The sequence below is a fragment of the Scardinius erythrophthalmus genome, assembly GCF_964197995.2.
Source record: "Scardinius erythrophthalmus genome assembly, chromosome: 6".
Taxonomy (NCBI): domain Eukaryota; kingdom Metazoa; phylum Chordata; class Actinopteri; order Cypriniformes; family Leuciscidae; genus Scardinius; species Scardinius erythrophthalmus.
The window spans coordinates 5,281,007-5,308,929 of record NC_138226.1 but is presented as its reverse complement, the minus strand read 5'-3'; the positions used below and the strand labels follow the sequence as shown (position 1 = coordinate 5,308,929).

Sequence of the window (27,923 nt, the reverse complement as noted above, 5' to 3'; positions counted from 1 at the left end):
AATTGGTGGTCACTACTGAGCCATTCCTGTTTCCATGGACCTTGTTTATATCACTGGTTATGCATTCACAATTGATCAGCGCTAAATACAGGTGTAAGTGTGGTCCAAAAAGTTTTGTTTTGATCAATAAAACCACTCATAAATATAATCAGAAATGCAATGTGATCTCATCTTATTTTTAGTGTAAACATTATGTTAATCCGTCCTGTTGCATCCTGGACGGCAGTCAAACACCTGTGAATTAATCACTGTGCTTAGGAGAGGTTTAAAACAAAAACACTGAATGATTTGCTATTCTTTTTGTGGTTTTATTCTGGTGACATGTATGTTTGTTTGCTCGGCCAGTAAGTAACCCCTGTGGCACTGATCGAGGAGGCTGTGAGCACATCTGCGTTCTGAGTCACAGAACTGATAATGGCGGTCTGGGATATCGCTGCCGCTGCCGAATGGGCTACGATCTGCACGCTGACGGCAAGAGATGCATCGGTAAGACAGATCTTAGTCACACCTTGTGTTTGTTTCTTTGATTAGCATTTGCATCTTATGTTTTTATATAAGACATCAACCTTTTGAGATACAAGAACTTGATGTTTAAAGAAAACACATAATGAAAAATATGTCTCTTGCAGCTGTGAGGCAGTTTCTGCTGTTCTCCAGTCAGCTGGCGGTCAGAGGAATCCCATTCAACCTGTCCACACAAGAAGACGTCATTCTACCTGTGACAGGAACTCCATCTTATTTTGTTGGAGTGGACTTCAGTGCTGCAGACAATTCAATTTTCTTCTCTGATACAGTGAAGGACATCATCTACAAACAGAAAGTTGATGGAACTGGTGAGAAGGGCCAGTTTTTAACAGTAAAGCTGCTGTATATGTGTGTGTGTGTGTGTGTGTGTGTGTGTGTGTGTGTGTGTGTGTGTGTATTATAGATACATATTTAGTAATATTAAAATATGTATAAATATCATATATAAATGTATATGATTATATATATTGCTTATATTCACTGAAATGTTCATAATTATCTTATCATTTTCATTTTGAAAATCATATTCATTTTGCTGGTGAACAAAAGCACAACATCTTTGATGAAATGTCCTTGACCTGTAGGCAGATAAAGTGAGAAACTGATACTCACTGAATACTCCATTCAGCCCTCGGGATGTTTGCTGTGTGCCAACAACACATTTCGCTGCATGTGATCTCCGCTATCAGCTACCTTCAAAGGCCAACTACATGAGATAATGTGTTCGCTGGTGTTGGACTACATTTCTAAAATAAATCCAGGACACTAATACAGTCCTCCTCCTGACTCAACCCAAAAAATATAGACAGTTCATGTTATTCATCACCTGTAAGACACAAGTTGGGAGGCAAGCAGCTTAGTACCAAAGTGCAGCCAGTGTGACCCAGTAGAGCTGATGATTAGGGTTTCAGAAGGGGCAATACATGGGAGCCTGGTGCATTTTGGGGAGGGGAAACAAAATTTGCTAAATGAAGTGCTGCTTTAAGACCCTACACAATACTTTTTCTTTTTTTTTTAGCATTTCTGTTTTTTAGCATCAAGTTCATCTCCACTACCATTTAAAAGTTTGGGATCTGTAAGATTTTTTTTTTTTAATTCAAAATAAGTCTCTTATTCTCACCAAGGCTGCATTAATTTGATCAAAAATACAGTAAAAACTTTAAAAATGTAATTTATTCCTGTGATGCCATTATTACTCCAGTCTTCAGTGTCACATGATCCTTCAGAAATCATTCTAATATGATGATTTGATGCTCAAGAAACAATTCGTATTATTATCATCAATATTGAAAACAGTTGTGGAGCTTAATTCTTCTTTGGAAACTGTGATACTTTTTTTCTGGACTCTTTGATGAACAGAAAGTTCAAAAGAACAGCATTTATTTGAAATATAAATCTTTTATAACATTATTTTGATCAGAATTGATCAATTTAATGCATCCTTGCTAAATAAAGGTATTAATATCTTTTTAAAAAAAACTTACTGACCCCAAACTTTTGAACAGTAGTGTATATGCTAGTGTACTTATAAAAGTTCACAGAATTGGCTTTCGGAAGTGTAAATTACAACTTATGACCAATATCAATTGGCTTTCATCTTAATTTTTTATCTGACATGCCCCCAACTTGGAAAGTTCCCCAACTTAAATACTTCCAATTTCAATAGTATGTATAGTTCAAATGTCTACTTCCAACACAGGCTCCACATTTTTCCACATTGTTTCTTGCTTTCATAGCTCTTAAGTGTACGTTCAAAACAGCAGTGGATAGCACTTTCATCTTTGTGCTTCTTTGCTTTAAACTGCACAGGCAGGGAGGCACTAGCAGCCAATCGGGTGGATGGCGTGGAAGATCTTGCTTATGACTGGATATCAAAGAACCTATACTGGACCGATCCACGGTACAGGAGTATATCTGTCATGAAGGTCTCGGATAAGTCCAGACGAGCCATTGTACGCAACCTCAACAACCCCAGATCCATAGTGGTCCACCCGGTGGCTGGGTGAGTCATTTATCAGCTAGTCTTGATATTGCTATTTTAATATACATCAAAAAAGAAAAGTAGTTAATACTGTGGCTCTGTTACAAAACTTAATGAGCTACAGTACCTTGCTGTCTACTGGCTAAATAGGCTGCTATCTTCTAGAAAGTGTAATCGAACCTAATAAGTGACCAATGTGGAGTGCAGTGACCTTACTGACTCTTATGTTGTTCCAAACCTGTATGAGTTTCTTTCTTCTGTTAAACACAAAAGAAAATATTTTAAAGGAACACGCTGACTTTTGGGGACTTTAGCTTATTCACCGTATCCCCCAGAGTTAGATAAGTCCATACATACCTTTTTCATCTCTGTGCGTGCCGTAACTCTGTCTGATGCACCCACTGCTAGCCTAGCTTAGCACAAAGACTGGAGGTAAATGGCTCCAGCTAGCATACTGCTCCCAATAAGTGACAAAATAATGCCAAAGTTTTCCTATTTACATGTTGTGATTTGTATAGTCGTATACATACTGGGAACTATATTCTCAGAAGGCGAAGCACTGCTACTTGGGGGGAGTGATTTACTCCAACTCTGAGCGAACTCTCTGTTCCTCACCACGGGGCTTCTCAGGTGCTGCGAGCAAATCACTCCACCCAAGTAGCAGTGCTTTGCCTTCTGAGAATATAGTTCCCAGTATGTGTACGGTTAGAAGATGGCTGTGTCTCATGTGACCTTGTTATTTGTACACGCTGTGACTATACAAATCACAACATGTAAATAGGAAAATGTTGACGTTATTTTGTCACTTATTGGGAGCAGTATGCTAGCTGGAGCCATTTACCTCCAGTCTTTGTGCTAAGCTAGGCTAGCGGTGGGTGCGTGAGACAGAGTTACGGCACGCATGGAGATGAGAAAGGTATGTATGGACCTATCTAACTCTAGGGGTTACGGTGAATAAGCTAAAGTCCCAAAAAGTCAGCTTGTTCCTTTAAAGAATGTTGGTAACCAGACAGTTTGACTTCATTGACTTCCATAGTAGGAATTTTTTTTTATATGGAAGTCAATGGGTGCCGTCAACTGTCTGGTTACCAACATTCTTCAAAATATCTTCTTTTGTGTTTAACAGAAGAAAGAAACTCATACAGGTTTGGAACAACATGAGGGTGAGTAAAGGATGACACGTGTTTAATTTTTGGGTGAACTATTCCTTTAATGGAAAAAAAGGATTATGATTGTGGGTTCAAAATCACAGGCATGTTCAAATGTGAACAGACACAATTCATTCGACCTGAGCCATAAACACAGCTTGGGGGAGCAAAGCTTTCACCTCGCTTCTCTGTTTCTCTAAGACCATGAAAATAAAATCGTGCCACTTGTGTCCAGTCACACCTTTCATAATGCAGGAGGTGCCCAGCCATTCATAGATTGCTCCAGCTTTGAACCTGGCACAGATAAAAGAGCTCTTTATGTCGAGCTAGTGGGACATTTCCAATGGCTTCAAAGTCATGAGGCCTCTGGGCCCAGGAGACTAGATTAGTGCTGCATGAAGGCTGGTATTGTAGTGCACACTAAGAACTTGGCTTAACGGGGGAAAGCCCCGCAGAGCACTGTCTATACCTAACAGTTTATAAATAAAACCCAGCGGATGGTTTCGAAAGTGTCCCCACCTATTAATTTGGCGAGGGCACAGGGTGAAGATTTGGGGTGATTTTGGCATTATGTCTTCACGCTCATGCTGTCCCAAACATGTATGACTTTTTGGCCACTCTTTTCAGTTTAATGAATGAGGACTGGAGCTGTCAAACTCCAAAATGACAAAAAAGCACCACAAAAGGTATATTATAAGAGTGGTCCACATGTGTGAGGAACAGACTGAAATGTAAGACCGAAACTTTGAGAGGGCATATCAAACAATTTCTGATTGTTAAAATTGTCTTTTGTATGTCTTCAAAAGACAAATATATATTCTGCCATTCAAAAGTTTGAGGATTGTGTGATTTTTTTTAATAAATGAATACTTATACTCACATTAAATTGCTCAAAAATCAAGCGTAGCTGCTCTTATTCATGCTAGGCTGCATGGATGCGCAGGGAGTACTCGCCCAGAACAGAACCATACCGCCAATCCAAACTGTATGCTAATTGTCAATCGTATTTGACGATAGTGGTCCTGACAGAAATATCAGTAAAGGCATTTATAATATACTTATATTACTGATTATATTAAAATTAGGGCTGTCAAAAGATTAATCGCAATTAATTGCATCCAAAATAAAAGTTTGTGTTTACATAATATACTTTATGTGTGTGTACTCTGTATAATTATTTTGTATATATAAATACACACACATGCATGTATATATTTAAGAAATATTTGCATACATATACTGTATATATTTATATATAATTCATATTATATATAAATATATTTTTTTATATATAAATTACACATTTTTCTTAAATATATACAAGCATGTGTGTGTATTTATATATACAAATTTAATTAATTATACACAGTACACACACATATATTATTTAAACACAAACTTTTATTTTGGATGCGAAAAATCGCGATTAATTTTTTGACAGCCCTAATTATAATATATATATATATATTTTGGAACTTTTTTGAAATTTTGGAACTTTTAAGGTTATTTTGTGTCCTTTTTGAAGCTTGAAAGATTTATTGCCCATTCATTATAATTGCATGTAAAACAGCCTGTTGTCCTCTGAGGAAAGAAAGTAAAGAGGGTGAGGAAATGATGACAGAATATTTATTCTTGCGTGAACTATTTCTATTAAAGTCTTGTATGTGTCTTTGCTTTGTGCTCGGCAGTTATATTTTCTGGACCGACTGGTACCGTCCTGCGAAGATCATGCGGGCCTGGGGTGATGGGTCACATGCTCAGTCGATTGTAAACACCACTCTCGGCTGGCCCAATGGCCTGGCCATTGACTGGAGGTGAGTTGTATTTCCCAGAATGAAACCACAACAATACAGCATTCAGTTATGCTCATAATATCACAAACAATAATCCATCTGTTTCATTCATAAATCTGCCTCTCTTTTTTAAATTCTGAAGACTTCCTAAAGCCGTGACTCATCGTTCTTTGTTTTGTTACACATTCAATGCACACTCACTCCTAATCTCCTTAAAACCATGATCGGACATAATCCTGTTTCTCAGCCTTGGCCTAAACCCCTCTGCTCTTGATCATGTCTCTGCCTCTCAGTGCCATGCGATTGTATTGGGTGGACGCCTTCTTTGATAAGATCGAGCACAGCAATTTCGATGGACAAAACAGGCTGTCTTTGGAACGCATCACCCAGATCTCCCACCCATTTGGACTTACTGTTTTTGGAGGTGGGTTTATCAGTATGCATGTCTGTCTGTCCGTCTGTCTGTCCGTCCGTCTGTCTGTCTGTCTGTCTGTCCGTCTGTCTGTCTGTCTGTCTGTCTGTCTGTCTGCCTTTCTGTCTGTCTGTCTGTCTGTCTGTCTGTCTTTGTATGTCCGTCTGTCTGTCCGTCTGTCCGTCCTTCTGTCCGTCCTACCGTCCGTCCGTCCGTCTGTCTGTCTGTCTGTCTGCCTTTCTGTCTGTCTTTCTGTTTGTCTGACTATCTGTGTCTGTCTGTCCGTCCGTCTGTCTGTCTTTTTGTCTGTCTGTCTGTCTGTCTGTCTGTCTATCTATCTATCTATCTGTCTGTCTGTCTGTCTGTCTGTCTATCTATCTATCTATCTATCTATCTGTCTATCTGTCTGTCTGTCTGTCTGTCTGTCTGTCTGTCTGTCCTGAGATGCAGCTGACTTCTATAAAGCAGTCTAAATTAAACCCACCGACTGATGTAATGTTAATTTTACCATTCGATGTCTGTCATCATCACATTAGTCACACTGGCCTGTTCTTTGATGATGGATAGTCATTTCTGGTATCTGTGAAATGAAGGTCATTATGCCGCTTACTTAAACTTTTGTAGTTCGTCTGTTCGGTGCTGAAAGATAAAAGGGCAGAAGTCAGAGTTCATGGACTGGTATTTTACAGAGATAGCTTGCATGATTACATTAATGAAGTTTTCTGGTCCAGGTTACGTGTACTTCACCGACTGGCGGCTGGGTGGAATCGTGAGGGTCCGTAAAACAGACGGAGGGGAGATGATGATCATTCGCAGAGGGATCAGCCACATCATGCACGTCAAATCTTTCAACGCTGACACGCAGATTGGTGAGAGTCACTTTCATTTGTTTATTGATGAATTTACTTTACTCAATTTTTGCATTGGCTGTAAAGTAATGAAACTAATTGCCATGAAGCAATAGATGAAATTAACCTGTGTGTTTAATCAATAATGTGCATTGCTTTTTACCCACAACAGGATCTAACTTCTGCAGCAGGCAAACTAACCCAAACGGAGACTGCAGTCATTTCTGTTTCCCAGCACCGTACTCCCAACGAGTGTGTGGCTGCCCGTATGGAATGAAGCTGGAAGCGAATCAGCAGACGTGTGTAGACGATCCATCCAATGAGCCGCCGACGCTCCAGTGTGGCTCAAACTCCTTCTCATGCACTAACGGGAAGTGCGTCTCTCAGAACTACCAATGTGACGGCGTCGACGACTGTCACGACAACAGTGATGAGGCCAACTGTGGCGCTAATAGTAATGTTTACTATTTACATTCCATGCAATTGTTTATGCACTGAAAGCTGTGTGATATAAATTTAAAAATGATGACAAATGACAATTTTGCTGGCACAATACAATTATGCAACATCCTGAATTACATTTATGCAAATTACAGCAACAAAAAGCTCTTGCGGAAAGAATCAGTCAATGCCAAATCCCACCTTCGGACCTCAAGCCCTAAATCAACCAGTATTTATTAGATAAATGGCATGCAGAATGGGAAGAATGTCAAGATCACAAATTATTTGAAATAAATCCAGACATGATCATTCATGGGCATGTATTGACGGGGCAAAGATGTCTGTAAAATGTTTTTAATGTCATGAGATAATGATTTTTATCATGGCAATCTTTGAAGTACTTATTTAGTAAGATGGACCCAGAAAAAGTCTTTTTCACTTGTAATGAAAATACCCCCCCCACTCTGCTGGCTCACAGATAACACATGCTCGCCCACTGCCTTCACCTGTGCCAATCAGCGCTGTGTGCCCAGAAGCTGGCACTGCGACGGACACAATGACTGTTTTGACGGCAGTGACGAGAGGGACTGTCCCACACAGACCCCTGGCACTTGCCAGTCGGACCAGTTCAGCTGTGCCAACCATCGCTGCATCCCCCGCACATGGCTCTGTGACACCGACAACGACTGCGGAGACGGGTCGGATGAGACCGACTGTGGTGAGGCTTTGGCAAATGTTAATTGATTATATATATGGGGGCTATTCATTCATTATGAATTTTGAAATATATTGTTTTAAACGGATAGCTTTGACTGTAAATTCTGATTTGATGAGGTCCATTTTAAAGCCATTTTTTTACAAAAACAATTTTTTTTTATTTGCATTTTGGTTGCAAACAGGATGCAGGAGTACAACGTTTTATAAGCCTTATAGTTAAACGAACACATAGATCTGTACTAATCATAGATTTGTACTAATTTTCTTCCAGAACTGGAATTCAATAAATTCACTTTACTCTAATTCCACGTCCACTTCCTGTGGGTGTGGCCTATTCTAATTCCAACTCATTAATTGAAAGGAAGCCGATTCTTAAGCGATGTTATGCGGAAGTTTGAATACTTAAGCTTTGGGAACTTCCTAGCCTTAAGTATGAGCCACAGAACAGTGAAGCGTGTCTTAGTGATCACGATTAACAAGGGCCGATTAGACAGGATTAGAGGGGTAGATCTGTGTATCGATGGTTTTTATGTATATTTACAAATGTATTTAAAATGTTGGAGATCTCAAAATGGACTCATACTGTATATTTTTCATCAAATAATGTTAAAACCAAATGATCTGAACTATGTGCTGTTCATATTAATTTCATAGCATGTGAAAAATTTGTCAGTTTTTATTTCTCTTACCTCTTGTTTCACGTACAAGGCTTAAGCCTAGTCTTAGACTAAAATGCGTGTTTGAGCTGTTTTAACTGAAAGCAACTTGCACTGACATTTCTTAAAATCTGCCATTGTTTTGTCTCAAGATTCACACCAGTAATGTTTTTTCTAAGGCACATTTATAAAAGCTACTTAAATGTCCTAATTGAACTAAGGCCTAATCCTGGCTTAATCTAAGTCCTGTCTGTGAAACTGAGCCTATATGTATTTTTAGAGAAATATCTGAGACAAAGTTGATTTTGTGGTCTTTTCTTGTGGTGTTACTTTCTCCAGATTCTCTTGGCACATGCCACCCTGGTCAGTTCCAGTGCCCGGACCACCGCTGCATTGACCCCAATTACGTGTGTGATGGAGACCGAGATTGTGCAGACGGGGCGGACGAGCAGGGATGTGGTAAGAGTTCATTACCCTGCAATATTGTTTAGCTTAGAATTGCAGAACATAAATCTTTTATTGCATTTCTAAAATGCCATTTTATTTCTTTACAAATGTATTTCAACATAAACCAGACATGGCCGTGCAAACATATGAATTCTCTATGCACACAAATGTAATTTTCACGGTATAAACAGTATAATAAAATCTCTAATGGAAGTTCAGATCAGATCAAGCTGATTTTTATTTTTTGACTAAATCTTTTTGATCATCAGTGTACAACTGCACAGCCTATGAGTTCAAGTGTGTAAACGGGCATCAGTGTGTCAACTCATACTACCGATGTGATGGGGTGTTTGACTGTAACGATCGCTCGGATGAATCTGGCTGTCGTAAGTATAAACAAAATGAATTCTAAGTTTGTCTTTTAGTTCTGATGATCTCCAATATGTCTTTCAATTATGATAATTGTGTAGGACATTGCATTACATATGCAGTATATAAATGGGTGAATCTTACAAAAACATTTCCAGTCACTGTGCACCCCCAAATCAAAAGTATATATATACATATATAAATAAAGAAAAAACAAAGTGTATTTTAGGAACATTCATATTTTTAGAATTTTTTGTTGTTATTCCCATTATTCTCAATGGTGATTCGTATTAAATTTGCATTATTATAATATTTTTTACCGTATAGCATAAGTATTGTAATACAATATTTTTATTTATTTAAATGAGCTATTTTTATTTAAATTAAAGGCAGTACAACAAATACTGCCATGATGTAGGAATATATTATTTTAAAATTGATCATTATTACATTTATTTAAACTACTGGACTGAGAATTGTCACGGGTGGTTGCAGGAACGCAGACGAAGACGAGAATATATTACCAACACGAAGGTTTAATGGTAATAATATAAATGAAAGCTGAACAGGCAGAAACACACACCATACACAACGTACAGTAGATCGGACAAAGACTGATTCAACAGACGGAACTTAAATGCAAAAACACTATGGTAAAAAACAATATTTCTAAAGATCCTACAAAAAATTTGGTAACACTTTATTTCGATGGTCCACTTTAGACATTCTAGTAACTATAACAGTCTACATATACTCTAATTTGAGTTATCTGACATGTAGCTGCAAAGTTACTATTAGTTAGTCAAATGTCTAAAGTAGACTATCGAAATACAGTATAACCTGATTTTCTCTTTAAGAAAAATGACATTTTATACTTTTTTTCTTTTAAATTTGGGTTGAAATACAACCATGTTCTTAATTCATTGTTTTGAGCATTTCTTTGAAACCTCAGGAAACGCTAACAGTTGTCTTGGATTGACTTGCATGCATTAATTTAGCATGACCTTTGACCCTTCCAGCCACTAGGCCACCCGGCATGTGTCACCACGAGAGTGAGTTTCAGTGCCAGTCAGACGGCAGTTGTGTTCCCTCGAGCTGGGAGTGTGACGGGCACCCGGACTGCGAAGATGGCTCAGACGAACACCACGTTTGCCCGCCGAGGACGTGTCCCACCTCACAGTTCCGCTGCGATAATGGAAACTGTGTTTTCCATGGCTGGATATGTGACGGAGATAATGACTGTCGGGATGGCAGCGATGAGCGGGACTGTCCCACGCCACCGTTCCGCTGTCCCAGCTGGCAGTGGCAGTGCCCAGGACACAGTGTGTGTGTTAACCTCAGCAGGGTGTGCGACAACACTCCAGACTGTCCCAACGGGGCGGACGAATCCCCTCTCTGCAGTAAGTCATGCCAGATGCTTTACTGAGATTTGCAAGACATATACACTACCGTTCAAATTTACGATTTTTGTACGACACGAGAACGTGTCTTATGCTCACCAAGGCTGCATTTATTTGATCAAATATTCAGTAGAAACAGATATATTGTGAAATATATTTTACACAATATCATATATAAATGACGTTGTGTAAAATGTAACTTATTTCACTGATGGCAAAGCTAAATCTTCAGCATCATTACTCCAGTCTTCCGTGTCACATGATCCTTCAGAAATCATTCTAATATGATGATTTGCTTCTCAAGAAACATTTTTTGTTATTATCAGTTGAAAATAGTTGCACTGCTTCATATTTTTGTTGAAACCATGTTACAGAAAGTTCTAAAAACAGAATTTATTTGAAATCTTTTGTAACAATATAAATGTCTTTCCTGTCACTTTTTATTAAAAAAAATCGTCCCACTTTATATTAATTGGCTTTAAGTCCTATGTACTTTTTATTAAAAGTCACTTTTTATTAAAAAAAATGGTCCCACTTTATATTAATTGGCTTTAAGTACTATGTACTTATTGTGTTCATGTTGTATTGTAAAACACTTTTACTGCTATTGAGATGTGATATGGGTAAGGTTAGGGACAGGTGTGGTGGTGTGGATAGGTATAAGGGTGCGTTAAGGTGTAAGGGAAGGGTCAACTGTGTAATTACAAATGTAATTACATAAATTAATTACAGCTGTAATTAAGTACAATGTAAAAACATGTATGAACACAATAAGTCCATTGTATCAAATTATTAATTTCAATGTAAGTACATATTACTTAAAGCCACTTAACATAAAGTGCGACCAAAAAAATGAATCTTACTGACCTCAAACTTTTGAACGGTAGTGCATAAACTTTAAGAATATTGACCTCCCTAATGAACATCTTGGCTTTGTTCTAAAACTTAATGAGCTGCCTATGTAGGCAGACTTTCTTACATTAAATATCATGTTCACCGAGTTGCTGCCTATGTAAAGTTTTCTAAATCAATCTAGTTTTCATTCTTGTAGGATGCTGCTTATGTAGACAGTGGATAGCAGAATATCTCATTGGGTTTTAGAACACAGCCCTAGGCTTTAAAATGAATGAATTAATAATTTTTTTGATGTATATGGAATTTAATAGTTGTTTGGATAAATACTATTGAGGGTTGAAACAACTTCCCAAAATGTTTAGCCATTATTATACGTCAACAGGAGCTAAACAGCCCTTATTCTGCGGATCAATCCCACAAGTCTCTATTCTGCTTTGTCTCATTTAAACAGTGCTAATGACTTATGGTTGAAAAATGGTTGAAAATCTACACATGTTCATTTGATACACTTTCCTGTGTTAAGTTTAAACCCACAGATGTTGTTGATTACCACAGAAAATAATTGTTTTACCTCATTCATAAAAAGTGAACACCATCACACTTCCAATAGGGCAATGCATTACATCTGAATAAAGTTTAAAATGCACAGTTTCATGATGTTTGTTACTGTTAACTGAATCTAAAACTATTAAAAATATGGAAAATTAGATGAACTTAAAAAACTTGCACTTAAAAACTAAAGAAAGAACATTAGAAATGTTCCCTTGGCAATTAACTGATATAAAATAAGCTTGAGTACTAAAATAAAACTAAAATTGAAGTTAAAATTAATTATAAAAATATATAAAAAAAACTGAAAATGAACAAAAGGACACAACAAAATGTTATGTGATACTGAATGATACTAAAATAAAATTGGACCGATAGATTCATTTGAAATGTCTTGCCCCTTAAACTTTAATTGTGTATAATTCTATAAACAAGATTTTTATAAACCGTGGGATGAATCGAAATCATTTTCTGTGCTAATCAAAAGCATGCCACAGATGCTCTCGTTTCGTGTATTGAATCCAGAACATTAATTTACATTGAAATCTTTAATCTTTCTCTTGATATGAAACTATTAAATGGTAATTCATGTGGTCAGTCAGTCGATTCCAATAGTTCATGGAGTATTTCAGAGTGTTGTCTGTGTTATGAATCCCATTTGCCATCAAATCATGCATGTGTTTAGCTAATCTGGAAATTAACATTGAAATGATCTGTGATTTTCCTTCCATGTTGCCTTCCCTTCTCACAGATGAGCCCTTGCCAGGTAGGCTGAATCCCTAATCACCCACAATCCTCTGCATGAAGCACTAATCCATCCCAGTATCTGCCTGGCTGTACTCACTAACCATCCAATTACCATCAGAGTGTCTGAATGTGACAAGATTGTGTGTGTTTAGCATAGATATGTAGTTTGTAGTACTATTTACCTGTGTTAGTCCATAGAAATGGTACACAACCACCGATGTATCTCACCCAATACCAGTTCCAGAAACAAGGACAACGGATTTAAACAGTAAACTTTAGGGCTGGGGAATATATTGAATATTCACAATATATCTGCAGTGGTCATCATGAACATTACCTCTTTGCCAACCTGTGTTTAAAAATAAAAAGTCAACGGCAGTATTTTTGATTATTTTCATAAAACTTCATGCATTCCTTTTTTTATCAAGACTTGAAAGTGGGTAATTTTCAACAAAAAGCTGAGAAAATTGTGTTTTTATAACTTTTTTTACATTTAATTCGGTATATACACAAAAATAAATAAATATTGTACTTTTACTGCATCATAATCTATGAGATACTCTTATAGTTTTATGTTAATTGTTTGAATTAGTTCTTATTTTTATATTTTCTGTTTTTATTTTAATTATTTGTGTATGCCTTAGGTATTTAGTTTTTTGTTTTTGTCTTTTTTTTTGTTGAAAATGGGTTTTTATGTTCTAATATGTAATTTAATAGTTTTTTTATGTCTCAGTTTCAGTTATTTTAGTACATCAAGTTGAACTATTTTTTTTTTTCAGAATTGTATTTATCTCAGTTAACATTTATTTTATTTTGAGTAAAAAAAAATTTTTTTTTTTTGTTGTTGTTTTTTTACTTTAATGATCAAAAATGGCTGTTTAATCACAAAAATGGTTTATCTGAATGAAAAAAGAACACCTTTTCATGCAGTTTTAGAATAAATATATAAATATAGAGATTTTGTTTCATTTATATTGCCCAGCCCTAGTAAGCCTCCCCTTTAATGGTTGTCCTTACCATGTTCCCACAATACCTTGTGTCTTCATGCATATGATATGCTTCACATTGGTATTGATCTTGACTTTTGTGCTCGGTCGTAGATCAGGAGAGCTGCTCGGATAACAACGCGGGCTGCACTCACGGCTGCATCCAGGGCCCGTTTGGAGCCCAGTGCACCTGTCCCATGGGCTACCAGCTGAGCAACGACTCCAAGACGTGTGAGGACATGGATGAATGCCATCCTCTGGGCGTCTGCAGTCAGCACTGTTTCAACGAGAGAGGCTCCTTCCGATGTCATTGTCAGGACGGATACACTCTGGAGGCGGACGGACGCACCTGCAAGGCCTCAGGTTTGTGCGTCTCCTCTGAGCTTTGTGATCTCTGAGCGAGTGGAGCCATGCTTTGGTCTCTGAGGGCCAACTGGACCAGCTCAGCTGGGTCTACCGCAGCTTCTCGGATTACCACAGATAAGACAAATAACATATATGTCAGTCACAAACTTTCTTACGGGGGTAATTAGGAGGTAATCACCAAACAAAGGGTTGTTTATGAGCTCTGCCGCTGACAAGAGCCCATTCCCTTGAGATAACCCGTTGAAAAATGCTGTCATCCGATATACCTCGTCTTCTTCCTGAATGTTGCTTTTCAACGGGAAAAAAGCTTTTTTATCCTACTACTTGGCCTTGTTAGATATGTCTTGCATAGTTTTATAAGTGAGAGCTGATACATGAATAAAGTTTGGATTCATTCCTGCTCCTGTGAGGTTATTTGATATATTTTGAGATAATTGTGATCATTGTGGACTTCATATTTGGACGGCAATATGTGATTAAAGGATAAAACACAAAATGCTTACATGCCAGGCAGAAGTTTGACACAAAAAAGTTGGAATTATGTTTGTGATGACGGCGAAACAAGACAAGACTGCTTGAATGATTGGAATTTGAGTTTTAATTACAAAATGTGCATTTGAATGAATTTCATTTCAAAAAATTTTTTTATATATATATATATATATATTGTTTTTCTAAATGGATGAATATGACTGGATAGTGAAGAAAAATCATCAACAAGGTTGTTGTTTAACATTTTAGTCACTCCATAATTCTAATAATCATAACAACCTTAATAATTCATTTTGTTTTGTATACAAATTCATTAAAAAACTAAAATGTCATTTATTTTTTATATATTTTTTAATGGATGAATTTGAATCAATAGTGAAGTAATGCATCATATAGTGAGGTCACTACATAATGTTCATAATTCATTTGTGCTATTTCATAGTTTTGACCATTACTCCAGTCTTCAGTGTCACATGATCCTTTAATAATCATTATAATATGCTGATTAAATGATGCTTAAATTTGTAGAAATAGATTAGAGCAACATTTATTTGAATTTAAATATTATAAATTAAATTATCTAATTCTCTTTTGAATTATTTTTGCACACATTTTAGAATTATTGTCAATTTACAAGAGGTGTTTGTAAAATATATATATATATATATATATTTTTATAATATTTAAATTCAAATAAATGTTGTTCTAATCTATTTCTACTAACTTAAGCATCATTTAATCAGCATATTATAATGATTATTAAAGGATCATGTGACACTGAAGACTGGAGTAATGGTGCAGAAAATTCTGGAAAAAATAACAATTTTAAAATATATTAAGAAAGAAAACAATAATAATATTTCACATTATTCTATTCTGTTCTGCATTCCTTTCTCGATCTGGCAGGATCTCGAGAGGCCTTGCTCTTAGTGGCGAGTCGGAATCAGATTATATCAGACGACATCCTCGCACAGCCAAACGCTATTCGGTCTCTTGTGCGAGACGGCCGTAACATCGTGGCGGTGGATTTCGACTCAGTCACAGATCGTATTTACTGGTCTGACACCACCCAGGACAGAATATGGAGCGCTCACAAAAATGGAAGCGACCGCACCGTGGTGAGTGACACAAACGCTGCTCCGGCACCCTTACAGTGAACATAAACCATCATCCCCCTAAAATATCATTTCTCTTCCCTGCCAGATCTTTGATAGTGGAGTGACCGTCACCGAGAGTCTCGCCGTAGACTGGGTTGGCAGAAACCTGTATTGGACAGACTACGTTTTGGAGACCGTAGAGGTGTCCAAACTAGACGGATCCCACAGAACAGTGTTGATTAGTGAAAACGTGACCAATCCAAGAGGTCTGGTCGTGGACCCTAGAAATAAGTAAGACCAATGACTCACTGCATTTAACAAGTACACTGAGAAAAAAAAATGGTGTAGAAACTATTTTGCCTCAGGAAATTGCTGTATAGGATATAAAATGAATTTTAAATGACCATTGGTTGCAAACGAAATCCCTGTATGCCCTTTTCTGAATGTATTTCAGCACGCACCTCATGTTTTGGACTGACTGGGGCAGAAATCCTCGCATTGAGAGAGCCAGCATGGATGGGAAGTTAAGGACTACGATCATCAGCAACAAACTTTATTGGCCCAATGGCTTAACAATTGACTACCCCAACAATCTGCTTTACTTTGCCGATGCTTACCTAGACTTCATTGACTACTGTGATTACGATGGAAAGAACCGAAAACAAGTGTTGGCCAGTGATTTGGTGAGACTTTTTGTTTTATGTGCACATTTATGTTTATGAATCTGTAGCTTTGCATGAACAATACTGTACACTTCCTTAGTATTGTTGACTTGTTTTCCAGGATAAATATCTAAACATTCTTGAATCAAGAAATAATTACTTGAGATGCAAAATGACTAGATAAAAAGGTTATGTGTTCTGAAAAATATATCAAAAATAATGTGAGTTTTTTGCTGAAAACAAGAAAGAATATCTGCCAATGGGGTAAGAAAATTAAAAATGCAGTAATTCAAAGGGAAAAAACAAGTTTATTTTTCTTTCCTCACTCATCTTATGTCATTTAGCATTTAAAGTAAATGTATATTTATTTAAGAATGTTTATATATTTGTACTGGAAAACAAGACAATAATTTAAAGTAAGAATTTTTTTTTTTTCAGTACAAGCAAATATGGTGCTATTTCAAAAATGTAATATTTGGGCAGGAACTCAGCAATGATTTAAATTTGGGATTTAATGTTTAAATATTAGGCCATAAAATGTAGTAGCAAGTATGTGAACGCAGATGCACAGTGTTTAATTGAATGCATACGATGCATTTAAATTTGATGGAAAGACCTATGAATGTCTAATTGGTCGACATTAGAGTGCATTGAAAACTTTTGGTCACATGATTGAGCATCACTTTTGCAAACCCTACTATTTTCCCTCTATGTCCTTGCAATGCACAATCCCCATTAAATGTACTCGCTGCATTTGCTAATGCAATATAAACTCTAGTTCGTAATGCAATGCATTGGCATCTATGTTTACGCACTTGCATAAAGTATCTTGCACAATTATGAATGCTTGTTTTGTTTTTCCTTCATATTTACCATGTGAATAAATAAAACACCTCTTGTTTCTCAATGAAAAGGTACTTCAACATCCCCACGCAATTACCATTTTTGAGGATTTTGTCTATTGGACCGACAGATACGTCAACCGCGTGATCCGGGCCAACAAGTGGCACGGACAGAACCAGACGGTGATGCTGTATAATCTGCCCCAGCCCATGGGCCTGGTGGCACTTCACCCTGCCAGACAGCCTGCAGGTACATAACCTGCTATCTGGAGAGCAAAGTGTTATTGTTAGGATTAAATGCAGAAAGCATTTCTGGAAGACACTCCGATAAGAAAAAAGATTTGAAAGGAGGTTGAATAATAAGAGCTTTTTGTCACGCTGGCTGAAAAGGAAAGTCATTTCTTTGGTAGCACTTTATTTTACAGTGTCATTGTTACACATGTTACATGTACAGTAGTTACTGTAGTAATAACTGTAAAGTATGCCTTAACAAAATATTACATGCAATTAAACCTAAACCAAACCCTCATCCTATACCTAACCCTATAGTAAATATATGTAGTTAATTATTATTACTCAGTACTTAAATGCATAATTACACTGGAATACTGACACCTTAAAATAAAGTGTAACCATTTATTTTGTGGAAAAATAAGTGTGCTTAACTGTATTCAATGTGAACTTAAAAGTATTCTAAAGTGTTTTTCTATGTCACAAACATATTTTTTATGCGAAATGAACATATATGTGAACATATTTTTTCATCAGAATAACATGCACCAATGAACCGTTCAGAGGAAAACCAGAAGCGTGTTGAGAAAACAAAGAGGGTCAATATTCATTTGATGTTTAATGTTAAAGTTTCGATGTGTTCTTCCTGCAGGTTTTAACCCCTGTGACCCCCGTTCGAGCCCCTGCACTCATATCTGCCTGCTGTCAGCGATTGGTCCCAGGTTCTACTCCTGTGCCTGTCCGTCCGGCTGGACTCTCGCCGCTGACCAGTTCACGTGCGCTAGAGGTACGAGAGACATCGGCCGATGTGGGGTTTTCAGTGGCTGATGCAGATATCTTGAGAACAGAGTTACTTATGGTTAAAAATACGTCCTAAAGTCAGTGGGTTTTTTGAATGGGCTTCTAGTTAAAAGCCTGAGATAAGCTCTGTGGTGAACTCAAACTCAAGATATTTTTATGTTTTATTCTACAACATAAAATACACCAGTCATTTTTTAAAAGCTTTTAAGTGTCTTGGAAAGGGCGATTGATAACAAGTGGCTTATATACTCACACAAACTATTCTAACTCAAGCTTTCCAACTCGTAGATTAAAAAAAAGAGATTTAAAAAGTTGTTGGAAGTTTAGTGATGGTGACGTTGTGCGACCGTGGTGTAGTTCGTTTACATCTTAACTTTTGCTTTTTACTTCTTGCGATTGTATTTAGGCTTTAAAATCCATAAACGTTGTATTCATTAGTCTACTTTTACAGCCTCGTTGTGTTTATACTCATGCAAACTGTTCTAACTCAAGCTGTCCAACTCGGAGATTTAAAAAAAAAAAATTATTAAAAGAGTTGTCGGGAAACTTATTGGTGGTGATGTTGAAGTCGTACAACCCTGGTGTAGTTCGCTTATATCCTAACTTTAGCTTTTTACTTCTTGCGATTTGTATTTAGGCTTCAAAATGTATTCATGAAGATTGTCTTGATGAACAAAATGTGTAAGAATCCTCTTGTGGCGTATAAAAACTGCTGTAAGGATTTACTAAAGATAAAAAATTAGCAATGAAAAAGCGTGGACACAGTTATTTGTGCATATGCATTTGTAGTGATTTTCCTTTCTGATGCAGAATTTATGGACTAAGAGTATTTCAAAAATCTTGCAATGTGGTTTACTAAGGTTTGCAATAGTCATGCTAATTTGCCCTGTTTGGTAAATATGGCCCATAAACTATTGTTGGTCTCAGAGCTTATTTTCTTCAATAATCCAAAAGCCAATGGAAAATTACCATTGTTTTTTTTTTCGAGAGAACCGGTGTGATGCGAACTTGCGAGTTGGCCTACAAAAATACATCATTACTCCAGCCCTCTATAAGAAATGACCTCTGATCTTTTAAAGTAGTAAAGCTGTACCATCTAAATTAACTTAATAAATACGCCATAGACAAAGATAAATGAGTTTAACAGTTTATTCCTGCTTGTGGCAAGAATAATGCATGTGTCTATGTCTTTAATGCTGGCCTCTGTCCATTTAATATGCTTTGCAGTGAATGAATGAAGCAGTCTTCTGTTAAAGTTGGATATAGATTTCAGGGGAATGAAAACTTGTCAACAGAAACCCATTTTCGATTTACTAAGTAAGCTTCTTTGTGGAGGCAAACATTTACTTTTATAAAAGACCTTAGCTCAGCTGACGGTAACGGATGAAAGCGCGCAAGAGTCCTTTTAGTCTTAAGAAGCCCTTAACATTCTCTTTGGGACAGACTCTCGACCTCGCTCATGTTTCAGCCTTTGTTAGCGCTGTCAAATGCATTCTTCCATGAGAGTTTAACAATTAATCCAGACAAACGGTGATTGAATGGACTGTTTTTCCACAATCAGCTGTGCTGATATGGCGTAGGTTACTCTGCGAGGACTTTTTCACCAGTACCTCATATCTGCAAGACTAAATGCAACGAGATGATACCTAGTTCTGGGAATCTGTGCTATCCCTTGTGAAAAAGGTGTGCTTAAGTGTATTGAATGCGCACTGGCAGTGTACTTTAAATCTAAAAAGTATATATTACTGAAATAAAATGCCACTTAAGTGTATTTAAGAGAGTTGACTTTGATGACCGTTTCTTCTCACACTGAAGTGCATTTTTTAAAAAGTTTTGAGTACATTTTAAATCACTATTTTTTAATATTTTAAAGTTATTATATTTTGTGCACTTATTTTGATGCTAAAGCACATGTAAAGTACTTAATTATAAATTTAACTCTAGTATGTTATTCAATATTAGGTTTAAAGTTAATACATTTTACAATTGTGTAATTACAAATAAATTTAAATACATAAAGTTTTAATAGCAATGACATTAAATTATATTTTAGTTTACCATAAATGCTTGTTAGTACATATTTCAAAGACAATAATATATACAAATATTTATTTTTATCTTACTTAAGTGGGTCAAAAAAGCGCTCTTAACTTAAGTTTAACTAACTGCATTTAATAAAAAATAATAATAAATTCCACTTAACATGTAGTTAAGTGTCAGAAAACATTACATTCAGTTTGCACTTTATTCTTTTATTATTTACGTAATAATACTTTTTTTAAAAGTATACTAAAGTGTACTTTTTTACAAGGGATGGTAAGCATCTGTAAGCTTGTTTACAGGAACAGTTCACTCAAAAATGAAAATGTCATTATTTCGCAAAATCAAACGTGTTACTGATGAAAAGCCCATTATTATGATTTTTTTTATGGATGGCGTTTGAATTATGTATAATGTACTGATGATTTTGCAGTTGAGGATCCATTCCTGGTGGTGGTGAGAGACAGCATCATTTACGGCATCCCGCTCAACCCGAACGACAAGAGCAATGACGCCATGGTGCCGGTCGCCGGGCTGCTGAATGGATATGATGTGGACTTTGATGATGCTGAGCAGATGATCTATTGGGTGGAACATCCGGTAAAGCATATAAACATTTCCTACCTTATCTCAGATGATTAATCCAAGATGCATCCTTAATTTGAACTAGTTAACAGGTTTTAGTTAACTAGTTAAGGTTTTAAATTCTGAAATTAGGTTTTTGTCTTATTTATCTGCACAGGGGGAGATTCATCGGGTGAAGTCAGATGGTACCAACAGAACTGAGTTCGCACCAGCGGCCATCTTGGGTTCTCCGGTCGGACTGGCTCTGGACTGGATGTCGCAGAATCTGTACTACTCTAACCCTTCATCACAATCTATTGAGGTTGGCAAGCCTCATTTCACTGTATCATAGCTTGTTCTTATCAGGGATTATTTCTACCTACTGAAGAATAGTTTGACCACACGGTTTTATCAATGTTAAAAACTAGTTTAAGTCTTGTAACCAGTAGATCTATGTGCTACAAGCAGTGTTTTTATCGTTAACTAAAACTAAAAATACTCAAAATAATTGTTATTAATTGAAATAAAATATAAATATTAGATTTATTTCAGTTAGTTGCCATCATTGCTAACACTAAAACTGAAATAAAACAAAATTAAAATTAAACAGAAATATAAAAAACAAAAAACAAAAATAATAAAGACAAAAGCACCTAACAAAACTAAAATAAAACTAAAAGCTAATTCAAAAATATTAATACATTCTACAATTGTATTTAAATAAATTAAAATAATAATAAATACAATAATAGTATATAAATAATACTAAAATAACACTGGCTACAAGAAGAATCTCGTTTTCAATAATGATATTAGTTTTTGATACAAAAATACATAATATAATACCTGTATTTGATGAGGTATTACTGTAAACAGTGTCAGTTTGCCTCTAGTAAATGTAAACAGGCGGAACAAAATTATAAATAATTATATTAATGAATTATATATTTCTAAATATTTACTTAAATACTTGATACTGCTATTATGCAGGTGAAAAACTTAATTTGTATTGTTTTTCTATGTTGTATTGCTTGCAATTAGTTTCTTTGTTCTTTATTTTATTATTTACTTAAATTATTACTTGAACAGGCTGAAAAAATATATAAATTTTAAATTTAAATGTAAAATATATTAAATGTATTTATTTTTTATTTATTTGTTTATTTATTTATTTGTTAATACTTACGTTTTTTAATATTTAAAATATTAAATGTTTTAATAAAACAGTGTGTTAAACAGCATATTCACTTTGCTACTGTATTGCAATTGGTATCGATAATTGAGAAATTTCTCTGGTACTGTTATTGTGACAAAGCCAATCTGATTTGTTTCAGGTTCTGAGGCTAAAAGGAGAAAATCAGTACAGAAAAACTCTCATCACCAACAACGGCTCACCTACTGGCGCAGGAGCTCCCGTTGGCATTGCGGTGGACCCGGCACGTGGGTAAGCCCAGATAAGCAGAACCGTGGCATTAATCCTGATCCCCAAATTCAACAAGCTTGAGCTGATTTAATGTCATCTGCCAGGTCTGAACTGACTGAGCACAATAAACAACAGTCAACATACACAGAGTCGTGATCAGTCCTAAATGTTTATATTCAGAAACAAAAAGACGCTGTATTTTATATACTGCAGGTGTTTCTCCCTATGGAGGATCCCTTTCCCACTCTACAGATAAAGCGTTGTCGGGAAAATTCATTTCGCGTACCTACCCCGAAGTGATCAAATAAAATAAAATTCTGTATCAAAATTTATAAGGAAACACCAGTACTTTGTTTAGGCCTGGTTTGTAGGGAATTACAAACCTGCGCACATATATTCAAACGCACATAACTATAGAACCAATTCTAAATGCGCATGCGAACGCCATCAGCGGTTCTCACAGGTTTGCGTTTAAAGTCTGTGTAGAGGGAATAGTGTCGTCTTAGCGACCCCTAATTTAATAACAAATGATCGTTGCGACGGAAGCGAATCAATCAAAACTAACTTTAGCTGGAAAATAACTTTATTAAAGAACCGCTATAAAGCCAAAACAATCTCTGTTACCTTAAATTATACGCTTATCTCTGTAAAGCTGCATTGAAACAATCGACATTGTTAAAAGCGCTATATAAATGAAGATGACTTGACTTGACTTGACTTTCTGTTTAGTGATGTTTCATATCTGTTTTAGAAAGATGTACTGGACAGATCAGGGGACAGAGAGCGGTATCCCGGCCAAGGTGGCGTCGGCAGATATGGACGGCTCCAACCCCGCCATCCTCTTCACCCATAATCTAGAACATGTGGAGTTCATAACGATAGACATCAGAGAGAACAAGCTCTACTGGGCCGTCACAGGAACTGGCGTGGTATGCCCTGTTTCCACATGTTTGGTTCATGCAATCAGAAATATTAATGTACTGGTAGTACATTAATACTGCCTAAATCTAAAGCATGCAATTAAAAGTTGCATGCTTTAGATTTTAGCTATAGTTGGATGTACAGTATATATCAAATACACTACCGTTCAAAAGCTTGCTCATCAAGGCTGTATTAATTTGATCAAAAAATACAGTAAAAACATTAATATTGTGAAATATTATTACAATTTAATGTAACTATTTTCTATTTGAATATATTTTAAAATATAATTAATTCCTGTGATAGCAAAGCTGAATTTTCAGCATCATTACTCCAATCTTTAGTGTCACATGATCCTTCAGAAATCATTCTAATATGCTGATTTGCTGCTCAAGAAACATTTATTATTATTATTATCAATGTTGAAAACAGTCGTGCTGCTTTTTTTGTGTGGAAACTGCTACATTTTTTCAGGATTCTTTGATGAATAGAAAGTTCTAAAGAACAGCATTTATTTGAATTAGAATTATTTTGTAACCTTATAAATCTCACTTTTGATGAATTTAATTCATTATTATCTTATACTATAATATTATACGGTGTGCATATATACGTACACACACACACACACACACATATATAAAGGTTGATGCAAATATACTGTATATGTATGGATTTGCATCATCCTTTATTAAAAAAAACTCTTTCATAAATGTTTCAGATCGAGCGTGGTGACCCTGATGGATCAAACCGCATAACTATGGTGAATGGATTATCCCACCCATGGGGTGTGGCCGTACACGACTCCTACCTTTATTTCACAGATCGAGACTTTGAGGTGATTGAGCGTGTCGACAAAGCCACAGGACTCAACCGGGTCGTGATGCGGGATAACGTGGCTGGTCTTAGAGTACTCAAAGTACACTATAGAGACTGTGAGTATTAAAAAATAGTATGTAAAAAAAAATTAACATATTGTTCCAAAACCTAGTGATCTGCCTTGCTACACCTACGTAGACAACTGCCTTATGAACCACTGAATTTGGATGAAAAACAATTTGTAACTCTCTTCATAGACAGTAAGTCCACACATCATACAAATATCTCTTCCTACACAAAGTGCACTGAAGATGCACTATTGATTTCAGTGGAGTTTGATGTTTGCATGTTGCTACGCTAATAACATGACACATTTTTGTATTTGCATCTGTAGATTTCAATTACAATACATATCTTCAAAGGCAGTTTTCTAAAAATGAGTAGTAGCACATACATAGAGCAAAGTTTTTAGTTTCATTCCTATCTATATTCCAAAGGTTTTTACAGAGGGGTTTGTTCATTTTTATAGTTCCTTTATTTGATTTACTTAAATATGGTGAAAATGTATTTGATAAAAAGCGATATCCAAAGTCCTCTGTAAAAACCTTTGTACAAAGGTAAAAAAAAAGTATTTTGAACCCGGCTTTATCCAATATTCAGCTTTCTGTAATGCAAATTTGTGCAAATTATGTGTAATTTGCAGAGTTAAACATAACATTTCAGAAAACTTGTAATTCCAGACATTTGTCCTAATGTACTGTGCTTGATGGACTGGGGAAAGAATGCTGATGTAAATTAGTTAAATGTTTTAAAAATGAGATGCTGCCTATGTAGGCTTCTCACCGTGTCATTTCTGAGCATTTATCTCTGATTCATTCCACGGTTGACTTGTGGTGGTCTTTTCTGGAAGTCATCGTAACCTTGATGCCCGTGTTGCAATTACCAGAGAGGGATGAATGACTTTCAATGGGATATCAGTTTACCAATTAGTTCCCCTCCGCCTCAGGGGGACACTCAGCTTTATACGGAGAAGAATCAGTGTCCCTTTGTTCGGTGCTCAGTGCACATGTTCATTCTCTGGGGCTGTGAACGCTGTCTATTGTATAAGTCCTTCCAGTAAGAGGTGGAAGTGATAATATATCAGTATCACTACATACTGAGATGCACCAGAAATGTGTATGCATTACAAGAATAGACAGATATGAGTCAGTATCATGTATTCTTAAGATTACCTCTTTGCAGTTTTTTTGCAAGTATTAAATATCTCCCTTATCTGGTTTAAGTTGTTTGTCTTTCTGTCTGTCTCCCTATAGCTTCAGCAGGCTCGTCTAACGGATGCAGTAATAACATGGGGACATGCGATCAGTTGTGTCTTCCACGTCCCAGTGGCCTGTTCAGCTGCGCCTGTGCGACTGGGTTCAAACTCAACGCTGATAACAGAACCTGTTCTCCATACCAATCCTACGTTGTGATCTCTATGCTCACTGCCATCAAGGGCTTCAGTCTGGAGGGAGCGGATCACTCGGAGTCCATGGTGCCTGTGGCAGGCAGAGGTGAGGATCAGCAGGGCTGGGCGGTACAGATACAATATACTATTAACTAAAATATTATAATATATTTAATTAATATCATATAATAATGATCTATTATATAATTACAATATATTTAGTAAATGTTTAATATAATAAAAATATATATAGATTTTAAAATATTTAATTTAATTTTTACTGTTTTATATAAATATAAAATCACTTTTATATAAGTTTTTCCAAAATATATATATGTGTGTATATATATATATATATTCTTATTAGTTAATATTAATAATATGAATCATAATATTTTATATTTATATATTATATATAATATTTATGATTCAAATTCATATTATTAATATTAATTAATACTAATATTTGTGTTCATTAATTAAAATACAGTAAAAATATAGTTTTAAATATTATAAATGCATGTGGTCTACATTGTTTTCCAGAAACACAAGGACGGATAATATTTAAAGATTTCCAAATTATTTTTATTATTTAATTAAAAATTAGGATTAGCCAAGATTAGATTCAAAATGTTCAAAAAGTATAATTCATGAATTAAAAAATCTAGTTTTAAAAAGTATAAATGCATTTGGTCTGCATTGTTTTCCTCTAAATGAACAGGGAGAAATAATGGTTTGAGTTTACGTTCCATTTATGTGAATGAATGTAACATAACTACATTTTTGTTCACTAAAATATTTTAATATATAATATGAAGACTTTTTTGAGTGACAACCCAAACGTTTGTTAGATCAGTGTTGAATCAATTAATTGAAGTGGACTGTTCGAACTGACTGAAAGTATTAAAGCTTTACAGCCAATAAAAAGCATGCTAGCATACTTTTACAAATACATTGTAAATATAGTGTTTAATGAGAAATGCATAGTACAATGGGAAGAAAAAAAACATTTTTGCACTATAACTTTTTGTGCATGTGTGTGTCTGTGTCCTGTAGGCCGCAATGCTCTTCACGTAGACGTGCACATGCCTTCCGGTTTCATTTACTGGTGTGACTTCAGCAGCACCGTGGCGTCTCAGAACGGAGTCCGCAGGATCAAACCGGACGGCTCTGGGTTTCGCAGCATCGTCAGCTCTGGAATCGGACGTAATGGAATACGGGGCATTGCTGTAGACTGGGCCGCAGGTGAGGGGTTGTGTGCTTGTATGTTAAAACAGATTTGGTGAATTTGTCTCACCGCTTCTCTCGTCATACAGAACATGTTGATTGAAACGAATTTGGCCACATCCCAAAACCAGTGAAGTACCTCAAAGGAATGTGAACTCTAATGCCAAGTACCTCAGATACACTGAATTCATGGAGCGTTTTGTGAAGTCACTGCTTTCATGTGGTTTATACTATTCTGGAATGTTCTAGAGCAGCTTTAGAGGTCAGAATGGTGACGGCTTACTGTAGGGACATGTTCATTAACTCACGTTAGTATAAGCACAGACAGGTGGCATTGGAGAAGATTAAAGGTTAACATATGACAGATAAGAGGCTCAGTTAGTTTAGACCCCAGTGACCCAAACAAACTTTTGACCCCAATATGTGAATAAACAAGTTTGGCACACTACTACCAATCAAAAGTTTGTGGTCGGTAACGGTGAGATTTTGAAATGTTTTTGAAAAATGCCTCTAAGACTGCATTTATTTGGTCAAAAATGCAGAAAAAAATGTGTAATATTGTGAAATATTATTTTAGTTTAAAACAACTTTTCAATTTTAATATTATTTAAAATGTAATTTATTCCTGCGATGCATGGATAAATTTTCAGCATCATTGCTCCAGTGATCAGTGTCACATGATCCTTCAGAAATCATTCTAATATGCTGATTTGCTGCTCAAGGAATTTTTGTGGAAACCATAAGAAATTTTTTTCAGGACTCTTTGATGAATAGAATAGAACTGAACATTTTAGAGAGGCCTTTTATTGTGGCCAGCCTAAGGCACACCTGTGCAATAATCATGCTGTCTAATCAGCATCTTGATATGCCACACCTGTGAGGTGGAGGGATTATCTCGGCAAAGGAGAAGTGCTCACTAACACAGATTTAGACAGATTTGTGAGCAATATTTGAGAGAAATAGGCCTTTGATAAATTTGATAAATGTAGTCTTAGAACTTTGAAGTTCAGCTCATGAAAAATGGGGGCAAAAACAAAAGTGTTGCGTTTATAATTTTGTTCAGCGTAGAAACTAAGTATTCCATAGTGTTCATATAAGGCATTCACTCAAGTTTAGT

General features: G+C 36.0%; 1 protein-coding gene across 1 annotated transcript in view; it reads left to right on the top strand.

The window, feature by feature from the left end:
- The window catches only part of lrp2a (low density lipoprotein receptor-related protein 2a), a gene marked incomplete at its 5' end in the record, with an annotated part of 103,155 nt that overhangs the window by 28,207 nt on the left and 47,025 nt on the right, over positions 1 to 27,923 (top strand). Inside the window, 25 exons of the mRNA XM_081367703.1 lie at positions 346 to 486; positions 630 to 833; positions 2,335 to 2,527; positions 5,343 to 5,468; positions 5,741 to 5,871; positions 6,591 to 6,728; positions 6,880 to 7,161; positions 7,627 to 7,866; positions 8,861 to 8,980; positions 9,238 to 9,354; positions 10,357 to 10,737; positions 12,893 to 12,907; positions 13,989 to 14,237; positions 15,639 to 15,850; positions 15,936 to 16,120; positions 16,284 to 16,512; positions 17,406 to 17,583; positions 18,217 to 18,351; positions 20,839 to 21,005; positions 21,148 to 21,291; positions 22,304 to 22,413; positions 23,144 to 23,321; positions 24,035 to 24,248; positions 25,446 to 25,685; positions 26,636 to 26,824. Coding sequence (XP_081223829.1) covers positions 346 to 486; positions 630 to 833; positions 2,335 to 2,527; positions 5,343 to 5,468; positions 5,741 to 5,871; positions 6,591 to 6,728; positions 6,880 to 7,161; positions 7,627 to 7,866; positions 8,861 to 8,980; positions 9,238 to 9,354; positions 10,357 to 10,737; positions 12,893 to 12,907; positions 13,989 to 14,237; positions 15,639 to 15,850; positions 15,936 to 16,120; positions 16,284 to 16,512; positions 17,406 to 17,583; positions 18,217 to 18,351; positions 20,839 to 21,005; positions 21,148 to 21,291; positions 22,304 to 22,413; positions 23,144 to 23,321; positions 24,035 to 24,248; positions 25,446 to 25,685; positions 26,636 to 26,824 — 4,518 coding nt within the window. The remainder of the gene's footprint in view (positions 1 to 345; positions 487 to 629; positions 834 to 2,334; positions 2,528 to 5,342; positions 5,469 to 5,740; positions 5,872 to 6,590; positions 6,729 to 6,879; positions 7,162 to 7,626; positions 7,867 to 8,860; positions 8,981 to 9,237; positions 9,355 to 10,356; positions 10,738 to 12,892; positions 12,908 to 13,988; positions 14,238 to 15,638; positions 15,851 to 15,935; positions 16,121 to 16,283; positions 16,513 to 17,405; positions 17,584 to 18,216; positions 18,352 to 20,838; positions 21,006 to 21,147; positions 21,292 to 22,303; positions 22,414 to 23,143; positions 23,322 to 24,034; positions 24,249 to 25,445; positions 25,686 to 26,635; positions 26,825 to 27,923) is intronic.